The sequence below is a fragment of the Salarias fasciatus genome, chromosome 13, assembly GCF_902148845.1.
Source record: "Salarias fasciatus chromosome 13, fSalaFa1.1, whole genome shotgun sequence".
NCBI lineage: Eukaryota > Metazoa > Chordata > Actinopteri > Blenniiformes > Blenniidae > Salarias > Salarias fasciatus.
The window spans coordinates 11,028,702-11,053,475 of record NC_043757.1 but is presented as its reverse complement, the minus strand read 5'-3'; the positions used below and the strand labels follow the sequence as shown (position 1 = coordinate 11,053,475).

The 24,774-nt window shown below is 44.1% G+C and overlaps 1 protein-coding gene across 5 annotated transcripts in view; it reads left to right on the top strand.

The window, feature by feature from the left end:
* fgfr2 (fibroblast growth factor receptor 2) overlaps nt 1–13,057 on the top strand; it is a 38,728-nt gene extending 25,671 nt beyond the window's left edge. For all 5 annotated transcript variants that reach the window (XM_030107543.1, XM_030107544.1, XM_030107547.1 and 2 more), the window contains 8 exons: nt 1,400–1,521; nt 2,306–2,416; nt 3,043–3,233; nt 3,955–4,077; nt 5,207–5,277; nt 9,122–9,259; nt 9,808–9,913; nt 11,387–13,057. In XM_030107543.1, coding sequence (XP_029963403.1) covers nt 1,400–1,521; nt 2,306–2,416; nt 3,043–3,233; nt 3,955–4,077; nt 5,207–5,277; nt 9,122–9,259; nt 9,808–9,913; nt 11,387–11,551 — 1,027 coding nt within the window. In that variant the 3' untranslated portion in view covers nt 11,552–13,057. The remainder of the gene's footprint in view (nt 1–1,399; nt 1,522–2,305; nt 2,417–3,042; nt 3,234–3,954; nt 4,078–5,206; nt 5,278–9,121; nt 9,260–9,807; nt 9,914–11,386) is intronic.
* Nucleotides 13,058–24,774: the final 11,717 nt, after the last annotated feature.

Below are 24,774 nucleotides of genomic sequence, written 5' to 3'. Positions count from 1 at the left end.
CGTCACACTCTCACTCGCCCATAGTCAGACACACATTTGCTTCTGTTGGTGAGGAGCGAAGCTGTGCTAATTAGTGGTTAGGACTCACAGCTTTCATCTGCATGTTTGGGCTGGGAGTGTTTGCTGGGTTTCATACCAGAGGAATTAGCACCACAGAGGTTTCTGTTAGTCACAGTTACAGTGGCCGCTGATAAGCTTCAGAGAGGATTTCAGCAGGACAGTAAAGGTTAGAGAAGTTAAATACCCAACTGAGGCTTTAAGTCTGGACAGGGAAGAGGAAATCCCCAAATGTAAACATGCAGGCTTGTCTTGTTAAAACAGCTGTAAATATAAAGGGAAAGACCACAATGCGGCACCCTGGTGCATGCCAAATGGCATTCTGGTGAAACTATTCGGTTTTAATAGATGAATTAACCAAAGGGGATGATTTCTGTAGCCTAAATAAATCTCTGCGTGCCTCTGTGTTTGTGTCTTTATTCCTCGGCTGTCATCCCAGCGCCTGAGGGATCATGTTGGGATTGCAGCGGGCCCAGGAATGCTAACGTTTGCGGTTTGTGCGGAGGAAAAATAACATTGATTATGTGTGGCTGGATGGACAGAATGGTTACCATTGAGCATGGTGGGAGTGTGTAGACAGACAAGGGATTGTGTTACTACAGCAGGGCGCTGGCCTCTGTGCTTGGGCTTTGCGTTGTGCAGTGCGAGTGTTTACATAGCCAGAACACTGGGTCCTAGGGGTGGGGCCAGCGGCCGTCAATCAAAGGGGAAAAAACCACCAGGGTATGCTGGTTCAGGAGCCGGCTGGATGCTGCAGCCCTAATGATTATCTGTGAAAAGACACGTTGCCTTAAATTCTGATGCTGTATAAATCACTGTAATAGAGTTTGAACATTAGGTTGGACACCAGTTCTTACAATAACTAAGATGTATTTAAATTTTTAGTTGGCGCTGCAGACAGGCCCACTTGTAGCACAACACAGAGCCAGACTCTCATCTCTCAGTGGCTGTTGTGTCAGGGCTAAGCTCAGTGTAATGACTTGTAAAGAGTGTATATTGGAACACGCTAAGATAGGGTAAACAGTTTAGAAATGAGTGCTCTCCCTGGCTTTATCAGGTCATTATAGCTGCCATGTCTGCCTATCAACCTATTGCCCCAGCGCAGACTGCCGCCAATAAAGCTCTCACACAAACACAATACGATTGACACAGAGAGCTTGATATAGTCCAATAAAACAAAAAAGCAAGGTGAGAAACTGGCTGGTTGCCTGGTTTCATTAACTGACACTCTCACGATGTAACCTCGAGACTGAATCAATGCATTGAACAGTTCTAATTCTATTCTAATCAGCTTTCTGTCTGTTTGCTTGTCTTTCTCTTTTTTGCAATTTGATGGCTGCAGGTTGACCCTGGGCAAGCCCCTTGGTGAAGGTTGCTTTGGCCAAGTTGTCATGGCAGAGGCGCTGGGCATCGATAAGGACAAACCCAAGGAGGCTGTAACGGTCGCCATCAAGATGCTGAAAGGTAAGTGGGTTCGAAGCTGCACAGCCAGAACTAGGTTGAGATAAGATGCCACCACATTGCTGGGGACTTTTTATGAGTGATCTAAGTGCCACCGAGGGTTCAGAAAAGGTGCAAGGTGGAGCCCGGGGCCGTCGTTATTATTTGTTATTGGCGGTTGCTGAGTGACGGCTGGAGGGAGGTTGTTCTGTAGGTGAGGGTTAGGGGCGGCCACATACCTGACCCTGGAGGAGCAGCTGGCGAGAGCTCAATCAGCACCCACACAAAGAGGCGAGTCACGCTAGCAGCTCCTCAGTGATTAATGAAAGCAGCAGGGTTGGGGAGGGGGCTCGATGTTGGATTGGGCTTGCGGGGGTACTGTTAGATCAGGTACAGCAGCCTGCTATGGGACCAGTCTCAACAATGGAAATCTGCCCTTCAGAATGACTCCAGATACGGTAATGGTGCACAGGAATGCAGGCAATGCCAGGCGGACTATCTGGATACCTCAACTGGCTCAATCAAGCCCACAACAAAAGGAGCCTGTGCAGGAGATAATGAATCCAGATTGAACGTCTTTAATTTCTTCTCCTCCTCCTTCCCCCGATACTGAAAGGACACCTCTGTGGTCTGCGCGAGGAGCTTCCATAGCTGCTGTAACTTTAGCCGACATTGTCTGTCAGCCGCACTTAATCAGAAGCACCTACAAAACAAGGTGTTGTTTGGCAGGGCCGCCCGAGACTGAGGAACGACGGGTTTGTTTTGCTGACCTTTCCCTGACAACCTTTTCATCTTCTTCTGTTGCTAGATGACGCCACTGAGAAAGACCTGTCTGACCTGGTGTCAGAGATGGAAATGATGAAGATGATCGGCAAACATAAGAACATCATTAACCTTTTGGGGGCCTGCACTCAAGACGGTGAGCCAAACAGGAATACATCAAGTTTCGCTTTAGGAGATGCATAAGAATAAGGTTTTTCTAATCGACAAACACACACTGGGTCCTGTCATCCCAGTGTGTCGCATTCAGTATCAGCTGCAGTGGCAGTGAGATCTGCCTCTTATAATATATACAGTCACGTTCCTGCATCTTTCAAAAAATTCATGAAATGTGTCATCAGACCACATCAAACAAGCAGTTTTATCTTCCTGAAGGTAGCTAGGAGGAATTTGAGTGTGGCATCAAAAGGAGGAATTTTAATGTCCACAGAAAGTCCCTGTTTTTGTCCTAAAGACCTCTAAAAAAAAAAAAAAAAAAAATCATTATCCATTTGTTATATGAACTTCCTGCATTTTGCTCACTTTTTCACATGAATACAACAAGTTAGTCTCGTAGGAAGAACTACTTAGGTTTATGAGCACTGAGTTGCTTGGTGGGTGTTTTTAGTTACCTTGTGTTTGGTGAGCAATTTCTTGCAGGTGGTTTAAAATTTTACCACTCAGTCGTACTGTGTTTCATTAAAAATTCCCTCTGAATTTGTCGCTTTGTTTCAAAGGGAATCATTCATGACGGAGTTCAAATTGTAATCTGCATCTTCTGTGCAGGCCCACTCTATGTGATCGTGGAGTACGCCTCCAAAGGCAACCTGAGGGAGTACCTCAGAGCCCGGCGGCCACCCGGCATGGAGTACTCGTACGACATCGCCCGAGTCTCGGACGAACAGCTCACCTTCAAAGATCTGGTCTCCTGTACTTATCAGGTGGCAAGGGGCATGGAGTACCTAGCATCCCAGAAGGTAAGGAGTGGGAGACGCTCACACAATGTCCTGTTCTTCCACCAGCCTCCCTCCTCCTAGACAGATTCGTGCCAGTGAACACATACACAGGGTTTTGATGTGCTGGATCCAGGAAGATTTTATGCATGAAGCTTGTTTGTGTGTCACTGTGGGAATATTGTCTCCTAAAAACACTACCCCGACCCCCTGCCCAATCCCCGTATTGTCTCTTATTCCATGACAAAAGCCCCTCTGTGCAGAGGAACTGCAAAGTTTTCACAATAGCAGTGCGGCCATGTTGGCCGAATGCAGCCTCACGCTCCCTCTCACTGTTGGAATGTGACAGAGCATACTGTCTCACATGCACACACACGCAAGTACGCGCACACACGTTCGCACACGCACGGCGACGGCACATAGGCACGACTCCAACCATATATGTAGCAAAGTATGTGAGGAATCTTTACTTATTCAGACATGTTCGCGTCGGCGTGCTCAGTGTGGCGTCATGTTGTTCGGTCGGAGTGCTACCTCTGTGCGGGAGATTTCTGGGTGATTACATGCACCACAAACATTTTAACACCATTCCAAATTCAGTATGCACCTGTTTCAGATCTCATTTACTGATGCAGTGATGTAACTCTTGTTCTTCTACTTTTCTTTTTTTACTTTTTCCACCCTGTGACCTCCCACGTTCCCCCCCTCCTCACCCCCCTTCTGTCCCGTCACTCTCTCATCGCAGTGTATACACAGAGACCTGGCAGCCAGGAACGTCCTGGTCACAGAGAGCAACGTCATGAAGATTGCTGACTTTGGGTTGGCCAGGGACGTCCATAACATCGACTACTATAAAAAGACCACCAATGTAAGTCCTTGATGGGACGTGCACTCCAACTGCATGGAGTCTTTTAGTGGGATTAAGCCACACTTTTTTTTTTTTTCTTTTCTCAAATTCTCTCCATACCCTCATCTTTCTGGATGTGTGCTGGTGCCTTGGCAGAAGCCGCAGGTTCCCAGGCAGCCTGTGAATGTAGTTCTTCTGGAGGCTCTGCCTTGTTTACCCCCTCAGTCTCTTGTTCTTTTCGTTTCATCAACACTCGCACAATCGACCCAAAAGAGAGACAGCAGAGAGGGAAGCAGAGTGAGAGCGAGGGGAGCAGCTTAGACATAATTGACATCTCCACAGTGGCCCAGTGGTGTCTTTCTTTCCCACCGCAGAGCAGCATTTTCCTGCACATCCTCATTTAATATGCATGATTGCCTTTTCATCGCATGCACAACCACGCTGAGAACGAACTGACAACTACAACAGTATTGGATGATGCTGATTATAGTCGTGATGAGGACAATGACAGCCGTGACTGCAGTGATCACTCACAGTAAAGCAGTGCAAGCACATTATTAACTGCTGTTTGTTTTTCCTCTATCTGATAAAACTTTTCAATTGCATATGACAATAAATATACAGTGTGAGTGATAACAGTGTTTTCATAACCAGCAGGTTTAGAGAACAATGTCTTTTCCTATCAAACAATTAGCTTTGTGCTGAAGTGTCTATTTTATCTTTTTTTTTGTTGGATTTTTCCATTTAGTAATTCAGTGTCTAAAGGATTTTTTTTTTTTTTTTTTTTTTTTTACACAAGCCACAACACAAGTCTGGACCAAGGTCATCTTGTCAGCTCTGCTTAGCTTCCCAGCCGGTGTTTTAATGGTACACAGAGATAAACTCTCTCCTTTATCGGTGACCCTGTTTATCTCCTGTATTGCCTTAACAATGTAAATGTTCCTCTGGGAAATCCTCCTCCCAGACAGTCGTTCCTTCAGCGTTTCATTCCCCAGGCTACTTTCCCGTATCAGCCTTTATTCAGGAGTAATGAGATCTCCCAGCAGTGACTGATTCCAAACCTGCTGATGAAGCCAAAAATGGAACGGTTCAGGGATTTTGTGTTGGGATTTTCCTTTGACCTCTCACCTCGTTCTCGTCTTGTCTGCAGGGTCGTCTCCCGGTAAAATGGATGGCTCCTGAGGCGCTGTTTGACCGGGTCTACACGCACCAGAGTGATGTGTAAGTTCATTATGTGTTACTGACCCTCACAGCCAAAACCTTGCACACACCTTTCTCCAGAAAAGTTGGGACACTACTTGAAGTGTAATGAGGAGTAACATTACCAAGGACTTGCATCTCATCATCTGCAAAATGTTAAAGATTCACTTTGGAGAAATTCTCCGTGTGGTCTTGAGCTCATGCTGAATGAGTCAAGGTGAAGTAGGAAAATGTCCTTTTTATTGATTAATTCAGCTGCATGGATCAACTGGCTTACATCAACATCTCTCACACTAATAGCATAGGTGCATTGCACTACTTTAAAAGCATCATTAATGCAAATAAATTCTTATTCATTACATAGCAACATAAGCCGCCATCTATACCTGCGGTTCCCAAACTTTGTTCAGGGACCCTCTTCTCGCTGCAGCAGAGGCCATGGGAGGCCTGAGGCTTCGCCTGTTCTGAAGTTGTGAAAATATATTTCCACATGGACGGTGGAATCTGCCCACACTTTCATCTGAAGTTTCCTGCTTTTGAATGTTTATCGGAGTGGGTGTGTCTTCCAGCACTGGTTTCAGTGTAATGTTTTGGTAAATTAGAGATGGAGGAGGGCATCAGCAACCTTCTCTTTTTTTTGGAGGGAATCTAACAAACTCCATGGGGAAAAAAAAACAAAGGATTGTGAACTACTGATTAACCACAACCTTTTCAAGAAGGATCAACAAAATGCCAAACTGTATTGTTCAATCACCACAACAGTGTGGATCCATTATATTCAGACTGGGTGCTAAACTAAACCTGCCTGCAGTCCAGACTGCTGAAACCATGATGATCATGAAACACTTGAAACTTTGAAAAATAAGAGAAGAGAAGAGGTTTCTCCCTGTAAAAGTTAGCTGTCTCAGCTCCCGAAAGTTTCAAGTCTTGTTTATGCATGCATTATTTTTAAACTATCCCCTTGTTAAGAGTACTACAGGGTTCTTGCTGCTGTTCCTCATAGCCTGCAGCCACATTCAAACACTTGTTTTTCCGAAGCGTAGGAGCAGGGGGTGGGCGCAGTTCATGTGGTCCGGTCTTGGTGAGTGTTAGCTGGTGTATGACTGGCTATTTGGGGCCAGTGCTGGCCAGTTTGTGGCAAAAGTGAGGATTTCACGCTAGACTTGGAGCCAATGCTGTGTTACTAATCTGACTGGCTTCAAAGGGCCTGGAAGGAGCATGGAGCCCACCAGCACCTCCTCACGGCCCCCTCCCTCCTCCGGTTCACCCCCTTGCTCCTCCTGCCTTGCTCGGAAGCCCCCCCCCCCCGCCAAACACTCTTCATTTGTGGGCCTCCACACAATTCTGAATGCCGTGATGGTCGGTGCAGGCCTCATCCTACCTCTCCTCATTCAGTAGCACTTTGAACATGAGGCTCATCATTTTGGAGCCAGTCCATGATCAAAATAACCCACCCACCCCCACCCCCACTCCCACCTCTTCCCACCGCCTTCCACCCAGCGTTCTTATTTTCGTTCATCTGGTATGTGGATTGCTGACCCGTCTCTGTCTCTCTTTTTAAGATCAAGAGTACTCATTCTAAAAACAGAACAAAGGGAGCGCGTCCCTCTGCTTTTGGTGCTTGAGCCTCATGTGTTCTGACAGCGTTGTTTGAAGTTTCTGCTCCAGACACTGGCGGCAGAAAGTGTATGTGGCAATTAGATAAATGCCTCGCATGCTGACCCCGGGGAGACGGGGGTTTTGTTTGTGTGTCTGCGTGTGTGTTTGAGTTATGCACTGGTAGCAAGGGGGAACGTAGCGCTCACCCAGGAAAAGATTTGGTTAGAAGATATCTTTTCTGTTCATGCCTCTGTGGAGTTGTTTGAAAAGAGTGTGCATGTACGCATGATGTCCTTCGTGTCTCACGGCAAAGCATTAATCAATAGTGCAGGGGGGTGGGGGGGTGGGGGTGGAGGGGTGGAGGCATGAAGTGGCTGCTGTAGTACTCTCTATCAGCTCACCGCTAATTACGATTCATCACTCACTTTTAGTAATTGGCATTTTCACATAGCATATGAAGGCACTGAAGGGAGAGGAGGTAGAGCTGGAGGCGGGGTGGGGCCCCTGCTCAAATATCTCCCCCAGCACAGGCGATCCATACATGACATCAGATTAAATGAATACATGAATTCCAATGAAAGTCGACCGTTGCTGTTTTGACAAATGGGCTCAGGGGACTCAGCTCTGTTGCTGTAGGTACAAGTAAAGGGAGAGGGAGAGAGAGGAAGAGAGAGGTAGACCATGAGAGCCTGGCTGAGCGCTCGCTCTCATCCTAGAGAGCTTTAATCTTCATATTTACTCACTGATTTATGTAAGTGTATTGACTGGTTTTCTGACATTTATATTCATGCTGCTTTCAGTCAATCATCATAAATTTCACCAACACGCTGCACAGCCTAACTGCATGAGGTATGAATGTAATGAGATATGAATGGCCGCAGTGTGTGATCCTTGCTCATACAGGCATTTACTGATTGGTTTCTTTAATTCATAAAGTACAAAGGCCCACACAATGGAATGTATCCTCCAATATAAGTGCGGTTCTCTCTTTAGAGCATGTGCCAACGTGTCTTGGCTTTAACCCACCACATGTATGTTACAGCTCACAATGCATAAATCTTTAAAACACTGACATCAGGATCTGAAGGGAAAACTGAGAATTTGATCTTCTGGTTCTTAATGGGTTAAATACAGTTCCTGAATCTGAGTGGGCTGGACTTGACACAACTTCTGTAGTAAGGTGGAATTCCAGGTCAGGTGACCATGAGCACGCGTGTGTGTGTGTGTGTGTGTGTGTGTGTGTGTGTGTGTGTGTGTGTGTGTGTGTGTGTGTGTGTGTGTGTGTGTGTGTGTGTGTGTGTGTGTGTGTGTGTGTGTGTGTGTGTGTGTGTGTGTGTGTGTGTGTGTGTGTGTGTGTGTGTGTGTGTGTGTGTGTGTGTGTGTGTGTGTGTGTGTGTGTGTGTGTGTGTGTGTTTATTTGTTCTGTCACGGCTGGTTGCAGGTGGACACGAACTTGGGCGGCCCGACAGGTTGACAAGTGTTAAGAGGTGTTTCCAAAGAGTGACACAGAGAGGAGGGATGAGTGTGTCAACAAGTGTGAAGATACAAGGCAGTGATAGTGGAGGGAACAAACCTGGCTGGATGGTTGTGTGAACAGATAGGAAAAAAACTGATAAATGCTCGACCTGGTGGTCTGTGCACACTTGCTTGGCCGGACCAATAAGGTCATCCCGTGTTTGACCCTGAATGTATACAGTATGTTTGGAAATACGTGTACATGTTATAGCACACTCTCTGTGTGCACATGAATCGGGCATGCCGTCGCTGACTCAATGATTCATGTGAGTCACAAATAAACACTCGTAGCAGGATGATGAAATTAGCAGAGTGGATTTGTTGATATTTGCCAACCGCTGCGATGAGGAAGTGGTTAATATTTAATCGCTTGCCGTTTTGTGGACTTCTCTGCTTTCTCTTTTGTCTGCTGTGAGTGGTCCACTGTTTGTTTTGGTGTGGTGTGACCAGACAATGCCACTCTGTGTGATGGGCCAGTCGGGCACAAAAGCCATCATTGAAATCAAGACCAGAGTAGCACTGGCAGCGGGTTCGCACCGCAAGTCACTGGACAGCAGAAAGAAGGCATTGACACCACTGCAGTCACACTGTGGTCATGTTTTCTAACTTGAACCCAAGTGACTCTGTGTAAATGATCTGTTCTACAAAGCATTAGAGCGGATGTTGTTTGTCTTTGGCTTAGCTTATATAGATACAGTTTTTCTGTTTTTATCAAAACTGACTTCATGTATTTCTGTTTTTCTCGCACCAGCTGGTCATTCGGGGTACTGATGTGGGAGATCTTTACCCTCGGGGGCTCACCCTACCCTGGCATTCCTGTTGAAGAGCTCTTCAAGCTGCTCAAAGAGGGTCATCGCATGGACAAGCCGGGAAACTGCACCAATGAGTTGTAAGTGCTGCTCCTTTTCTCCCAAAATCAAACCACCACCTTGAATCTACATCAGTGTTCACAGTGGGCTCGGTGCCGGGCGGGTCTTCATCAGATCCATGGCTGCTCAGAGTCCACCCTGTCTGTGACTGTCAGCTGTCGGTGCCCTTGTTCACAATAAGACCTCTGCAGCCAGCGAACAATAGCACATCTCTTCTGTAGCGCTGCATTGAGCTGGCTGAAAGGAAACAAGTAGATTTAGACTCAAAAGTGGTGCATTGCCTACCCCTATCATTGTATTTTAAAGATCCAAATCATTGAAGGTACGCTTGTGAGCCGCAACGGGTCATCAAAATGAAAGAAAATAAAGTGAAGCCAGTGCTGTTTTTATTCTTTTGATATGAAGACACCTGTGTCCAGCAGCATAAATTACCTCAGCTGGTGAATTTTAAAACCTGGCAGATTGATCTTGGACATGCAGCCTGCAACACTTCTCCAAATTACTCCACCATCCATTTTTCATCCCGTCCTGTATTTGAGTAAGCTGACGGTAAATCTCTGTTTCCCAGGTACATGATGATGAAAGACTGCTGGCATGCCATCTCATCCCAGAGACCCACATTCAAGCAGCTAGTAGAAGATCTGGATCGGATCCTCACCCTGAGCACCAATGAGGTGAGCGCGGCTCCGTGACTCTGCTTCGCCTCTGTTCTCTCGGATTCTTGCTCCTGAACGTTTCAGGAGACAGGGTGGTCAGAATTCATGCTACACAAACTCTTCCTGGCGGAAAAAAAAGCCTAGCAGTGTATAACAGTTAAACCAAATAATGTGATACGTACATGTTTCTCAAGCCAAACTAAATTCTACTTTTGCCAGTGCATGCAGGGTTCAGTAGAATTCTGCTAAAAGCTTTTGGAGCATTAGCAGCCACGTTGCTGACACAAGGCCTAAACGGTGACCAAAAAAAAAAAAAAAAACACAGAAATGGCTGGATGATTTGATCCAGACCCAACCAAGTCGCCTAGCGAAGTTGCCCAATCATCACATCCATGCCTCGCTCCCCCTAAATGGCCGGGGTTTTTTTCCATTCCCCTTTCTGTCTTGAGTGATATCCGTGTGCCGACCTGAAAAGAGGCCGTCGATGGAAAGCTGTCAAGACTCGTGGACTCTGGAGCTGGAACTTCATGAATTTATGCCAGAAAAGCTCAACTTTTGAGCTTGAACTTTTGAAATGTAATAAAGCGCCTTTTCTTGCCTTTTTCTCCCCCTTTTTTGTTCCCCCTCCTTTCACTCTTACCCCAAACCGCTGGCAGATGTGGAGATCTTTAGTAATATGAGCCTTTTCGTGTTGAGCTGGGAAAATGGAAGCCAGTGCTCATTTTCTACAAAACCCCAAGAACTCTTCCTGCTCACAACTAGCCCCAATAACATCCATGAAAGACAGGCAGAAAGGGGAAAAAAGAGCAACACGGCCAACATGAAAAAGTCAGGACAGCTTCGCAATGCTGGACCGACTGAAAAATGAATAACAGGAATAAGCAGGATGAGGTTTTCATCTTCTGTCAGCCTCATTTTTTTTTTTTTTTGGGGGGGGGGTTTAGCCATCATCTACCAGCTTTTTGGGTTTTTCCAATAATCTTGCAATGTTTATGCGAGGCGCCTCACTGTCAGACACCAGATCTGTTTGGACAAATGTGGAAGCATGCTTTTCAGACCAGGAAACCACATTTTTACCCAGGTCTCCTGTCTTGATTTAATGTCTTCTTTTCATCAAAATGGTATTTCGCAGCCATCTTGCAGCAAATCCAAAAGCAGATTGTTCTGTCTTCCAGCCAGCAGTCCAACATTCATTTTATGACCTATTATTCCTGTAAATATTATCATACAGTATCCAGTTTAAGATTATTTTCTCTGTTCCATCTCATAAATCCTCCTAGGGTGATTTGGTATGGTTTAGAAAAATATCATCATGAAGGTGATACTCTTCTCCACGTCTCTCACCCTCCTCTGGAAAGTCCCCTGGCTTGTTGACTGGGTTTCACTGCTAAATTTATGTTGGTCGCTCAGTTCTTCGAAGCATTCTTTTCCTTTGTCTGACTGTAAACTATCTCACCCCTACCTCTCCCATTCCTCTGCCTGTCTCCGCAGGAGTATCTGGACTTGTGCGCCCCTGCAGAGCAGTATTCCCCCAGCTTCCCGGACACTCGTAGCTCCTGCTCCTCCGGCGACGACTCCGTGTTTTCCCACGACCCCCTACCAGACGAGCCGTGCCTCCCCAAGTACCAGCACATCAACGGGAACGTCAAAACATGAGCCGTCGGCAGCCCCGACTTGACCCGCCCCCCACCTCCTCACACGTACCCCCCCCTCCGTGTCCTCCCAAACTCGCAAAGCACAGACACCTTGGACGTAATCCTCCCAGACCTCCCGCCTCCCCCCCTCCATCGCCCTCTCCGGCTCCCGGAGGACTGACGGACCCAGACGGGACTGGGACGGCGGCAGCGCTGCTTTCACACTTTCATACTGCCGTGCACTCACGAGAGGTCTTAAGAGAGCGAGCCCCGCGGAGGCTGTTTTGTACTGACTGAATGAACTGATGTTCTCCCGGGACCCTCCTCCTCCTCCTCCTCCTCCTCCCCCCTCATATAAACACATCTTGGTTCTCATGTTTGTACCCAAAGGTTCTTTTTTGTTTGCAATCGACGTTACTTGTTTGGCGATCTGATTCCAGTGGCTGGCATTCCAAGACTGTTATTCGCTCCTGGAGGAATGTATGGACTGATGTGAACTCTGAAAACAAGGGACGAGAAGAGGATGATGAATAGGAAATAGACTGAGAGACAGAGCTCCAACTAACAAAGCAGGAGGGGAACAAATATTAAAAAGTCTCTCCTGTTTATTTTTTAATATTGATGCATTTCTTTTTCAGTTCTCTTGATAAACTTTCCCAATTATTCTGGAGAAAAAAAAATACACAGTATAATGTATAGTGCTGGTTATATTTGTAAATATATTCAAATATGTATAAAAATATATTATATATTTACAATGAATTATTTTTTGTATGGATTCAGAAATAGCCTTGACCCTCCCAACACCTTTTTATTTTTGAGTTTGAAGCAGGTACGTTAACAGGTTATGTGTCCTATATTTCTTTCCCAAACTCTCACACACATGCACACACACACACGAACACACACACGCCTGTCTTATGCTCATTCAGTAACACATTTGAGTATTGGCTTTCAGGGACTGAGGTAGCATGTTAATTTATTGACTTACTTTTTTAATGACTCAAGAATAAAAAAACAAAAATATGGCAGAAATGATGACATTAATGATGCTGATAATACATGAATAATCCATTAAATGTATGGTAATTTAAAATGATCTTTCAACAGTAACAGAAAAAATGTTTTTAGTGAGTTGAAAGATCGAGGTTTTGTAAGTTTTATATATGAATGTGAATATTAAGTTAAATTTAAAAAAAAACTGTACATTTTATAGCCAGCTAATCCCTTTCGTATGTAGATGTTGATGCCATTTCTATCCAGTCTTTCTTAGCTTTGCTTAGGAAATGAGATTGATTTCTGGATATTTATATAAGATTGAAAGAAATAAGAATTTTGAGATGCCGACTAGCTATCCACTCCCTCTTTTAGACTAAATAGAGACTCCAAATTTACTTGACAGAATTTAAAAGCTGAAAGACAAAGTATTAAATCATTCAAGTGTTTTTTTTTTCTACTGGACCAACTTTAAGATGATGTTTTGCAGGTGTTCATGCTACATTTGCGAAATAAATGATGGAACAATGAACCTCTGTCCTGATTGATGTTTTTGCTGGATGTTCATATTGCTTTAATTCCGAGGGTTTTTTTTTTTTCATATTAGCAGAGTAACTAGCACATTCTGTTTGATTTCTTTCAAAGAGCAGTGTGTAATCATTAAACTGCACATTTCTCAGAGCTAGATTTCTTCTGCTTTGTATCCGATGTGGGTTGAAACGATTCAGCTGTCACTTCTGTGGTGCGATTCTTTGCTTATTGCGCAAGAAAAGGGATTTTCCACCATGTTTGCAATTAATTTAGAGAAAGTGGACAAAGCGTGCTGAAAGTTGCTGTTTGCTTTCATGTTTAACTTCAGTTTCTGACTAAAGTTGATGAGTTTTATATAAAAGTTTAGTTGTAGATGTCCAGATGTAAACTCGGCCTCGCCTCAGGATTGAGTGAAATTCTGAATGTTTCGCAATTTGAAAGCAATTGTGATAAAGAGCAGGGATTTCATCAGTGTCATGGTAGTGTGTCTCCGTATCGCAATCTGTCTGGGTTTGATAAGCCAGTCTGTGTCCGTCTTCTAATGGCTCTAATTAGCTGATTGATTTCCTGTGAATTCTTATCAGAATGAATGTAATTGAACAGAGCGATTGATTCAGTAAGTTATTCAAAGCTGATCTGTCGGTAAGCAAACCACAAAACTTTGAGGAAAAGTGAGAAACTTAGTGTAAATTATATCGGTGGAATCAGGAATAGACAGTGTTGCTAAAAGCAGAACTGACAAGAGTTAATTTTGTCAAATATAATTGAAACACCAAATGAACTCTTACAAATAATAATCTAAGCAAAGAGGTTTTCTTTAGGATAACCTCATCTTTTATCAAGTTCTAACTTGTTCTGAATAAACATACACACACAGGTTCAAGTCCTCCCCCAGCAGACGTGTCCCCTCACGTCTCCGGATCCTGGAAAAGGGCTTGGAGGGAAAAGTCAGTGAGAAAACATTCCTCTTTTTCCATAGAATAAGTGGGAAGAAAGCAGCTTCAGAGGGCTGGAGGGGGGATAGGACAGAGAGAGTGGCAGGATAAACCACAGCAATATACACCCTCATTAAAAGGGGCAGAGAGGAGAGAAAGGCAGCCGGATATCCACACCGGCTTTTGCAGACTTTTATCAGAATGACTGTCTATTGTGCTGTGTCGTCTGATGGCACACACACACACACACACACACACACACAGGCAGACCGAGGGCGGGGAGGGGTGAGCTCCATGGACACCAAACACAGCATTAGATTGTTTCTTCTCAACAAAATGCCCACTGAGATATCCCTGCATTTACATGAAGCAAATATATCTTTTTTTGACTATTTATGAAGCATATCCCATCAGGGAATACACAGCCCAAGCTGCTGAAGCAACGTGTTGGTGGATGACACACTGACTGTGACGACATCTAACAAGTTATGATCAGAAAACACTCTGCAAAGCCTCTGCAAATGTGATTTATAGCTCTAATTTAGATCTTAAACATTTAAAGACACCAATAAAAGAGATAATGCAGAAGCAAAGCGGTATATTGTGTTTGTCTTCTCCATTATTTAATTTGCTTTATACGCCCCAGTGTTTTTTCGCCATGTAGTAAAAGTGCCCCAAGGACTCAGGGATAGTTTCTTGCCCTCCGCCAATAAACACGACCCACCACACTCAGTCAAAGCCCTAAATGAGTTTTTCATTTGGAAGGCTTTTGCTGCCTAATGCCCTGAAGATTAACCCAGTGACCCTCAAATATTAGCTTTGAATGACTAAAGAAAAAAAAAAAAAAAACAATTGCCGGAGGACACAAGGGGACTGCTCACAGTATTGATTTGACAGAGAAACGTCACATTTCTTCACATAAAATGTTCACAGGTCACTAGGCATCGGGTAGAGATCGAGGTCATCTGGCAGCATGACAGCTTTTCCTCCTGTACTTCCTCGTCTTCCTCTGAGTTCTTCATCGCAGCCCTGTTCTCCCGCGCCTTGCCATCTGGTGGGGTCTGGTGTGTTTGCACAAGGCTCGGTCCTCTGGAATGTCAACACGCGGTTTTGTGCGAAGCCAGAGGAGCCCACATCCACAAGAGATAACACCCCACCAGCCCAGAGAGGAGGAGGAGGAGGAGGAGGAGGAGGAGGAGGAGGAGGAGGAGGAGGGGCTGGAGACTGCAGGCAAAGTTAAAGGGTGACCTAAAGTTTAACAGAGCTGCCGTGTGACCGCTACACCGACGGCTTAATCATTCCCAACAAGAATCTCTCCTGGTTTCATAAAGAGAGGCTATTAAAAGGAACTAAAATCTCATTGATCTCATGCAGAAGGCTTTTTTGCTTCACTGCCAACATAATCTTATTATTTGATTTCTTGTATCTGAAGCAGCTATTCCACTAAACGCTTTCTCATTGACCACTGTGGTCAGACCAGCGTGTATCGGTCAAGGCTTTGCTCCCCAACCTGCAATTTGCACTGAGTAGCAGATAATGAATGGTTCATCGCCAGGTCAGCGCTCAGGAGAGGGAGGGGTCTACTTGTGTTTGATTAAGGGCTTGCAAAGCACCGTGTCTAGTTCTGCATGGAAGGATAAACAAGTTCCCCAGCGTGTTTGTGTGGATGTCGGATGTGTGTAGTTAGCTGCCTCGTGGGATTGTCTAAACATTTGCTAATGGCACAATTGAGTCTGAACATTCGTAATTCACAGATTCCACTTCCAGTGAGTTTATATGCTGACTCTGCTATGTCTGAAGCTCAGCGGTAACGGCACTTGGTGGAAAAAAAAAAAAGAAGAGCACAAAGTAAACTGTTTGGAGGATAAGGTTGAGGAGTTGCCAGAACTGGAAAACAAGCAAGAGTTTAAAGTGCTTTTGTTCGATGACCAAGAAGCTAGAAGAAAAAAGTATCCCGTTTCTCATGGTTTGGTCAGACAAAAAGAGTAAGGAAACTATCCAAACAAAGAAAAAAAATCATTGCAAAACAGAGTTGGCTTCCAAAGCAGGGAAGTGTGTTACACCGGGCGAACGTGGTGTGATTTACAGCCCTGGGTGTGTGCTGTAAAGGAGCTTAGTCATAATGTTCCCTGCCCAGTGATGCCAATCACAACACTCACCCCACCGGTCAGACATATTCCCCCGGGTCTTGTCTCGCAGTGATGATGTCAGCGGTGACATCAAAAGCCATAAACCCTGACGTTCACAGGCGCTGTCCTGCCAAGGTGTCAAACATGGGTTTTCCAGCACTGGTTTTTTTTTATTACGTACACAAACAAAATGCTCAGGCCAGGCCAGATTTTAGATTAGTTTATGAGGGGGATATTAAGGAAAAGACGTGTTTTGAATTTGCACTTTCATGAAGTAGGTGACATGGAAAATCCAAATACTACGTCAAATCATACTGTCTTTTCATCTCTCAGTTCAGTGTTTCTCACAGTGCAGCTCAGTGCAGTTTCTCTAGCTGCTGCACAACAGTGAGGGACATTATACAGCTGTTTTCATCTGTTGAGATGCACCCCTGGTCATCAGTCCATCTATCTTCTACGTATAAAGCTGTATTCAAGTATCCAGAGATGCTGAGATGATCCCACCTGACTACAAAAAAGGCAGGGAACTACTAGTCCAACACAGAAAGACAATGCACAGTCAACTGCATGCACACTCACACCTGCAGGTCAATTTCTTCAACAAATAACCTCAAATGCATGTTTTGGCCGTTTGAAGAAACCATAGAACATGGAGAAATCCCATGCATTTACACTTTGAAGATGGAAACCCCACTCAGAAAGGTTCTTAAGTCTTCAGTCAAACATTGGATAATTTCAGTGTGAGTCAAAATTGTTCACTACTGCTAATCTGATAAAAAAACCTGATAAAATCTGATAAAAGGAAATAATTGCAGACACTTGAATCAGAGGAAATATGCTCACATACACTTTTTTTTTCTCACATTAAGCGTAGCGCAGTATATTACTGAGGGTAGGGCTTAAAGGTGGCAGCTGTCACTTGCAGGCAGTAAAGAGTGCACGGCCTGCTCTGGCCTTCGTGACAGGAGACAGACGAGATGAAGATATATAGCAGTGTGTATGCAGGACAGTTAAACACTCAAGCACTGTTACTGTCAGGAGTAAACACAGGCCTGGGCTAATAAAAAAAGCTTGTTAAAAAAAAAAAAAAGTAGAAGTGCCCATAAATGATGTTTAATTTATACTGTGCAGAGGGCAGTTCGTCACAGCTACGGCTCCCAGGAGCCCAGGCACACATGCTGGCACATGCACGCACACACTCATGCATGAACGCACACACACACACACATGCATGAACACATACACACAAGGGGAGTACAGGGAGGAAGAAGAGAAAGGGGGGGAAGAACAGGAAGTGGAAGATGGGGAGGTAGGGACTGATTGGAAAAAGAGCGGAGCTGTAAAATATAGGACTCAGATGAAACCTGTTTTCCTGTGAGACATTAAAAATTCAGTCTTTAGCTTACAGTCATTTAGAAGAAGACAGATACCTTCCTGGTTATGTGCCGTATCCAGAAGTTTTGAACAACGACGTGTGCTCAGTACAACTTCCCACCAGAGTAAAGAAGTGAAATTTTCACATACTCAGCTGCAAATGTTGGCTTCTCCCTCCGTCAGGTAGACTGTTTTCACAATCAAAATGACAAACGATCGCCATGACAATGCCATGGTGACAGAGAGAGGACATAAATCACATTGCAAATAAATCACCACAAGACCCTCCTCACCCTTTTCACCTGCACTACACTTCCCGGCGAACAAGACATCCAGTGTTCCCCTGAAAGCCAGCAAAGTTCATTTCCTTTCACCCCCTCTGCTCAATTTGTCAATTTCAAATATGCTTTCAGTGTTTTGTTGGGTCACTGTTTTTTTTTTTTTTTTGTTTCCCTCCTCGTCTAGCCAGTATACTTTGTTTTCTCTCTGGTGAATAACCCCCAACCCCGTCCCTCTCTGACTTTCTAACCTACAGGGCCCGGGTGATTGCGTGTTGTTGAAAGTTTGGGGGCAGGTTACAGGGAAACTTCTCTCTCCCTCCGTCTCCGTCTCATTCTTTACAGTAAGGAGGTCATTAAATAAAAGTGTGCAGTGAGTGATGTGCCTCTATACCTGCCTGTCTGCTCGCAAACAAGGGCCCGCTCTGTCCTGCCCGGGCAGGACGAGATAATTATAGATTCTGACTTAATCACTTACCTCAAAGCTCTTTAGTTCTGCAGCTTTTTTCCGTCTCTCTCTCTCTTTCTTTCAGGTTTTGGAGTTGCTGCCACCTCCAGCATTACAACATTATGGATTGTTGCTTTTTTTTTTTTCAGACAGAGACAATGATGGGCGTAGGCACCGCGCTGCCGTCAAGGTCGTTTGTGAACGCAAACGAGAGCAAACAGTGCAAGGTGTGTTGCTGGCTTGAAGTCAGACTCAGTGTAAGCTGCGGGTTCACTCTGCGGTTAGTATCCATCTCCTCCAGGCTGCATATATTCCTTCATTTTCTGGGAATGTGTTTGGTTTTTTTCTGGGTTGTCTGCTGCAGTCGGTCTCCCTCGGTGTCATGGGTCAGTCTGGTGCTGATCAATAATACATGGCTGCTGCTGCAGCAACCCCGTCTTCACATTGAACCTGCCTATAATCTGGTGTTATTCATCTATTTCAGGTGGGAATATATGAGTCTGGAAGTTGAACCTCAGCCCACTTGAACTGTGAATATATTCCCTCCCAGGCTCCGTGAGGTGGCTGGCCCCTGGCTGAGCATTGGGGGGGATGGGGTGGTGGGGGGGGTGTGGAGCACAGTGGGCCCCTGAAAAGGTGCTTTGTGTTGATTTCGGAGGTCCTGAGGCTTTTGCCTGTCAGAGGTTGTGGTTGTAGGCCAGCAGCCAGGCCTCAGACCCCCCCATTGGCAGAGGCTGAACTACCATCTGGGCCCTTCCCGAGCAGCAAAGAGCCAGGCAGAGCGGAGCTGGTTAGGTTCGGCTCTGAGACACACCAAAAGAGGGGTGAAAAATAAACCTTTGGTGCTTTGCTGAAATTCCTTGGTCAGAGAGCTTTTACCCTGAAGACCATTCCCATGGGAGAGTGGAACACTGGCCTCACAGTACCGAGTAACACCACTCAGCTCGGGCCTCTTAGCAAATGTGATCTGGCTTGATGATTGCAGTGACGAGACAATGATGGGCTTAATGATGTTTGCATTGCAATAAAAAACCTGCTCAGGTTGGATAGAGCAAATGCATAAATGACCCAGCATGATGATGAAAATAAAAGGCTGTAAAGATAGTGACTCGTCTCACACCATTTCAATGGGATTCATTACCGTATGTTTCTAGAGGTCTGGGTTCAGGCTGTCAGCAGCACAGGCAAGTGAAAACAATCAGCACGCAATGAGCTGCTACAAGCAAAGATTGCTTACCTTTTTGTATCCAGGTCTACTGTATATAGAGCAGGAAAACAAGGTCTTGCTGAGCACGGATTGAAGGATTGACACAACCTGTGAGTCTGGTCGTCAGTCCTCACACAGGCTAAGATTTCATCTACATCTATCAAACAACTCACTGCTGCTTTTCAGCCACAATGCTGCACTTGAGATGAAATCAAAGTTTCCCTTTTCATCTGAGAATAATTCATGGTACATTTAGTATGAGGAAGCAAAATGTGAACCATATTGTGTCGGGTGTTTTAGTGAGGTGGGTTTGTGCATTTTCCCTTCCCCCAACTCATGCAACAGAATCAAATTCCTTGGCCCTTCTGGAGCTGGCCCAAGTTAAGCAAATTATGGACCAAGATCTTTTTTTATATGAGTGACTGTCTCTCTAGCTCTCTCTCTCTTACACACACACACGCACACATAGAGAAAAACACTAAGCCTCATCTCTTGCTCTGCTATCTTGAGTAATGGTCTCTGATCCCATCCATCCTCCAAGCGAGGGCATCCTGGATCCTCTCAAACGGGAAGAGAAAGAGGATCAAGAACAAAAAGCTCCGGTCCTGTGGAAACAATTTCAAAAGATTTGATGCTCAAACAAACTAGTGTGTAACAGTGATAGGTTTAAATCTGTTAAATCTCCTCCAGGCATCACAACTGGAACCATGGGTATGACCAAGTATGAAGATCCTTTTTCTTTGCTCAAACCATAAATAACCTTAAAACTTCCCAGTCACTTTGGTTGCATTTTTCCTCTGTCTAATTGAAACCTAAAAAGAACTTAAGATAAAAGGAATCTGTTAAATCAGACAGCAAAAGACTACATAAATTGAGCAAATTGAAAAAAGGTTGTATCTTTACATGGACAAAACAGGAAAGGAGAGACAGCAGACTCCAGGGTGTTGGAGTTAACAGCTGCAAAGTCATGTGTTTCACCCTTAATCTGGCACTGATCAGTGGACCTAAATGATCTTGAAGGATCAAGCATCGAGTTGTTGTAGATCAGAAATAATCATTGGAGAAAACTCATGGAAAGAACTAAAACGAACAATGAAATCTTAAAATCAATTCCAGGATGTAGTGAAGACATACCAGGACAGGAGACATGTGGGCCCCCTTTTTTTTTTTTTTTTTTTACTGTAGATTAAAAGAGGAACTGCAGCATTTTTCACTGAAAAAGAGCAATACAGTAACTAACTCAAACAATTTACAAGGATACATGAAGGACTACATTTCTATACGACATAAAAGAAAACAGAACAACAGAGAGAAAGAAGTGGAATGAAAAAAGAGGGAAACAGTATCTCAATAATGACAGCTGGACAAAACAAACTTTACAGTCAGTGACAAACACCCATCATGCAGTTTGAAGCGTTGTGGTCTTCAGAGAACAATGGGACACGTCATGAGTCATTTTTCCTAATCCACTCTGCAGGCTGTCAAACATTCATTAGAAAATGTAAAAAAAATATGTAATCCAACATAAAAGTACTGCTCCAGCTCAATTCTTGTGTTTTGGAGGGTCCACAGAGCAGTAAAGATGGTGGTGGTGATGAAGTGATATATCAGAGGTTGTTTTCCAACTACCAATAAACAGAAAAAAAAAGAATTCAGATGAGATAGGGCATTAAATCCTTTTGAAGATTTGAAGATTCTTTTCAAACAACACAATCTGACTGATCGATAAGCATTGTAAGTAATTGTACAACTTGAGTTTGAGAAATCTACGACTAACCTTTCGAGCAGACATGATGCTGAGAAATGAAGCTACAGATTTAAAGAGGAACCGAACCTCAACTTTACTTTTCAGGTTTATTTGAACAGGTCCAGCAGCCTGCGTCCCCCCAGCTTTCACCCCTAAAGTTCAGCTTGGTGTGAACCACTCAAATGGCCCTGTTGTTTACAGTAGTGTTAAGTGTGCGCCCCTCCAGGATCAGTCGGAGCCATAATCCCCTCTTCATTCCCACTGAGGCCCAGAGTGTGTGTAAGTGGACATGGGTGATGGCAGACAGGGAACGGCTCACCAGCCCACCCATTCGAGACAGCCACGCAGCTTCAAACGGACGTGGAAAAAGCACATGTGAGCACTCACAAACTCATTTTCAGACAAACACGCACATGCATACAATATAAAACCTCAAACAATAGAAGAAGAAAGAGCACCAGTGAGGGTGGTTTTCATCTTTCCCTCTAGATACTACCCTGCATTTTTTTCTGTTCTCCCTGTGTTTTAATGTCATGTCACCTTGTAAAAAGGCTTTATGGTCTTCCCAGGCCTCATGGCTGTGGAGCCGAGAGGTGGATTTTGGGGGCTTTAGAAGTCCTCCAGGACTGGCACTTAGCACGAGTGACAAAAGAGCGTCTCCAGAGAGCAAACTGGGAACCTCTTAAATCTGAGTTGCTTTCCACTTAATGTTTTATTGTTCTTTTTCAGCTTTTTCTGGGAATGCAGGACGAAGAAATTACTAAGATGCAATTTACCAGAAGGGTGAAGTGGAACCACTGAAGCACAAAGGCCCAAAATAAAGATTATATAAACAGCCATGTTGTGGATTTCGATGACTCTTACAGATACTGTTATTCCTTCATTTATCTTTGCGCTGACAACCCAAGTCTTTACACCGCTCATCCGTCCCCACATGCAGTCCCTTCGGTCTAGATTCATCAGCATTCAACAGGCCCGGTGTACCCCAAGCTTCATGTTCTCCAAGGTCATGTTTGGTAAGAAGAGTTCTGCCAACATTTCGCCCCTCATATCACTGCAGTGAGTGGGACTGCAGCTACTGAATGTTAATATCTCTCTTCCTCACAGCATATTAGTGAGCTACGGTGTAAAGCCAAATCTAAATGTGTTTTTCTGTACAGAATGTGCTCCTCCTGAACCCTGCTTGGTCAGCATGGTAGACCAGCCTGTTAAACAGCTTCCCATAAGCCCGATGCTCTTTATCAGAGGTCTGTTTGTTTTGCCACAAATGTCTCTTTCAGAATATGCCACTACACTCGACTGGCTGCTGTAAACCGGCCGTCATTACACACTGGTCGTTAAATTCACTGGTCACTCATTTACAAAACCAACCTATCTGTTGCCCACTGACCTGTGTAGTTTAGTACAAATCAGAAATGTTGATTTGCTGAAAATTACCAAAACACACTCTGCAAATGATCCATTTTCGTTCCAGCCTACCGCACCCACAATTTAGAATAATTTACAAAAATCACCAACTCCCTTCTGCTGTGACCTCATGTGTTTGATGTATTGTCTGACTTTATTAAACATATTCAGTTCACAACTTAAACTTTGGATTGTCTTTAATATTACAGTAAATAAAGTCCACAGCTTAAAATGATCTACCACTTTGAATTTATGTAACCGTTTCACACATTTTTCTCTGTTCCTCGCTTATTTTTCTGAATGAGTTTCATTGTTGTGATAAAATTCATTACCAGTGACCTCGAGCATTGTAAACACATTTACAGAAAATGCATTATTATCATTATAATGATGATTATCAATGTGTTTGTGTTGTTTTTACACAACCTCCTTTCACTCAAGCAGAGTAAAATCTGGATGATTAACTCCAAACACACAGGTCGCACATACATTAGGTCTTGTGGAGTAATTCTGGGTTCCTATGGTGCATCTGCATACCAAAAAACAGACATGTGAGAAAACTACCTCTTAAAAATGGTGTGATTTGTTCCTTCTGTACGTTGTATTAATTTTACTGCCATTAAATCAAATTCAACATTCAAAACAACATTCTAAAATCTCCAAAGCAACACATTGCAGGAGTTTCATCTGTCAAATTTTAATGTTGAGCTAAATTCTGTTTTTTTTTCCCACAACCTTAGCTGTTGTTAACAGCTGTTGGGCCCATTAGTGAGTAAAACGATTGCAGAAAGACTGTGAAAAACCTCACATTGTGACAGGTTTTGTTTATGTTATGATTACAGTGTTTCTCCATTACTTGTGTATCACAGTTGGCTCTTAAATTTATTTTAATCAAATTAAAAATTAAAAATCAGGATTGTTCAATCCCAAATACCTTACAGCATCCTTGCCAGGCTGGCAACAGAACATTTGCTGAATTCACATGTGGCTCTTCATTTGCTTCCACTTGCTCCAGAGGTCACGTGACTTGACGCAGGTTTGCTACTGCTACCATTTATAAGATGTGCAGTGCTACATAGCTGTCATGAGAATTCAGCGAGAGGGGCTAAATGGGAAAACCACATAACAACAACAAAGGAGAAAAACGGAAAATGGGGTCTTGGTTGCATGTTAATCTAATCAGGTAGGTGTTACCCATCAGCAACAGGGTCTCATATCAGCAAATGTAACCTCTTTAAAGTCCCACTCGTACCTCTTCTCCTCTAACCATCTTCCGGTCCCTGCGCAGGCCTGCAGCCGCGGGTCTTTATAACGTCCAAACAGAGCTGGCGTGAGGCCTCTTCGAGAGGCTACACTTTAAATCATGCAATTAGTGCTCAGCTGGGGGATTTATGCTTTCTGGCAGCAGCACTTCTTTAGTTTAAATATGACCGTGGGGGAGACAACCCAATGAAAAGGAACGCACAATAAAAACACCCTGAGACTCAGATTTTACATTACAGGGCACATATTACTCAAGTAAATACATCTGCATTCAGAGCAGATGTATAACTTCATGTGAAAAAAATGGCTGTACTGAACAACAAACATTGAAGGTTGAAACTGTTGCTGTCAATGTGAAGACTCCAACAAAGCAAATGTTCTTGTACTGAGCTCTGGACAGATGTTTTTTTAATTAGCACTTTGCATCTGAATAACAGATTCTATATATACACTCTCAAAACAGAAACCCTGTAAACCCTGGATAATACAAATGTGCTGGGCCACCACTAAAGCCCCGCTGTCAGAAACCTCCAAAAACATGGAACAATAGCTGTCATGCAAACACATTTGAACCAAATTTAATCATCATGACCATCCTCATCGATCACAGTCGAGGTAAATAAGAATTTGTGCGGAGGATGAATCATGCCTGATTTAATGAATCCATTTAATTGGGCAGGCGTCCTGAAGATGAGCAATGAGTGAAAGACGTTCCCTTTAATGTGATTATCCATGAGCTCGTCAAAGGGAAGAGGGACTGCTGCAAGCTGGGATGAAGTCGAATCACGAGGAGTGACAGATTACAAAGCTTTATCAGTCATGGAAAAAGTCAAAGGCTGATGTATTCAAATGGGTCCACCTCAAATAATTCTATATAACATGTTGATAAACATTCTCTGCTGAAATAACCTTCATTTGTGTGCGTGATAT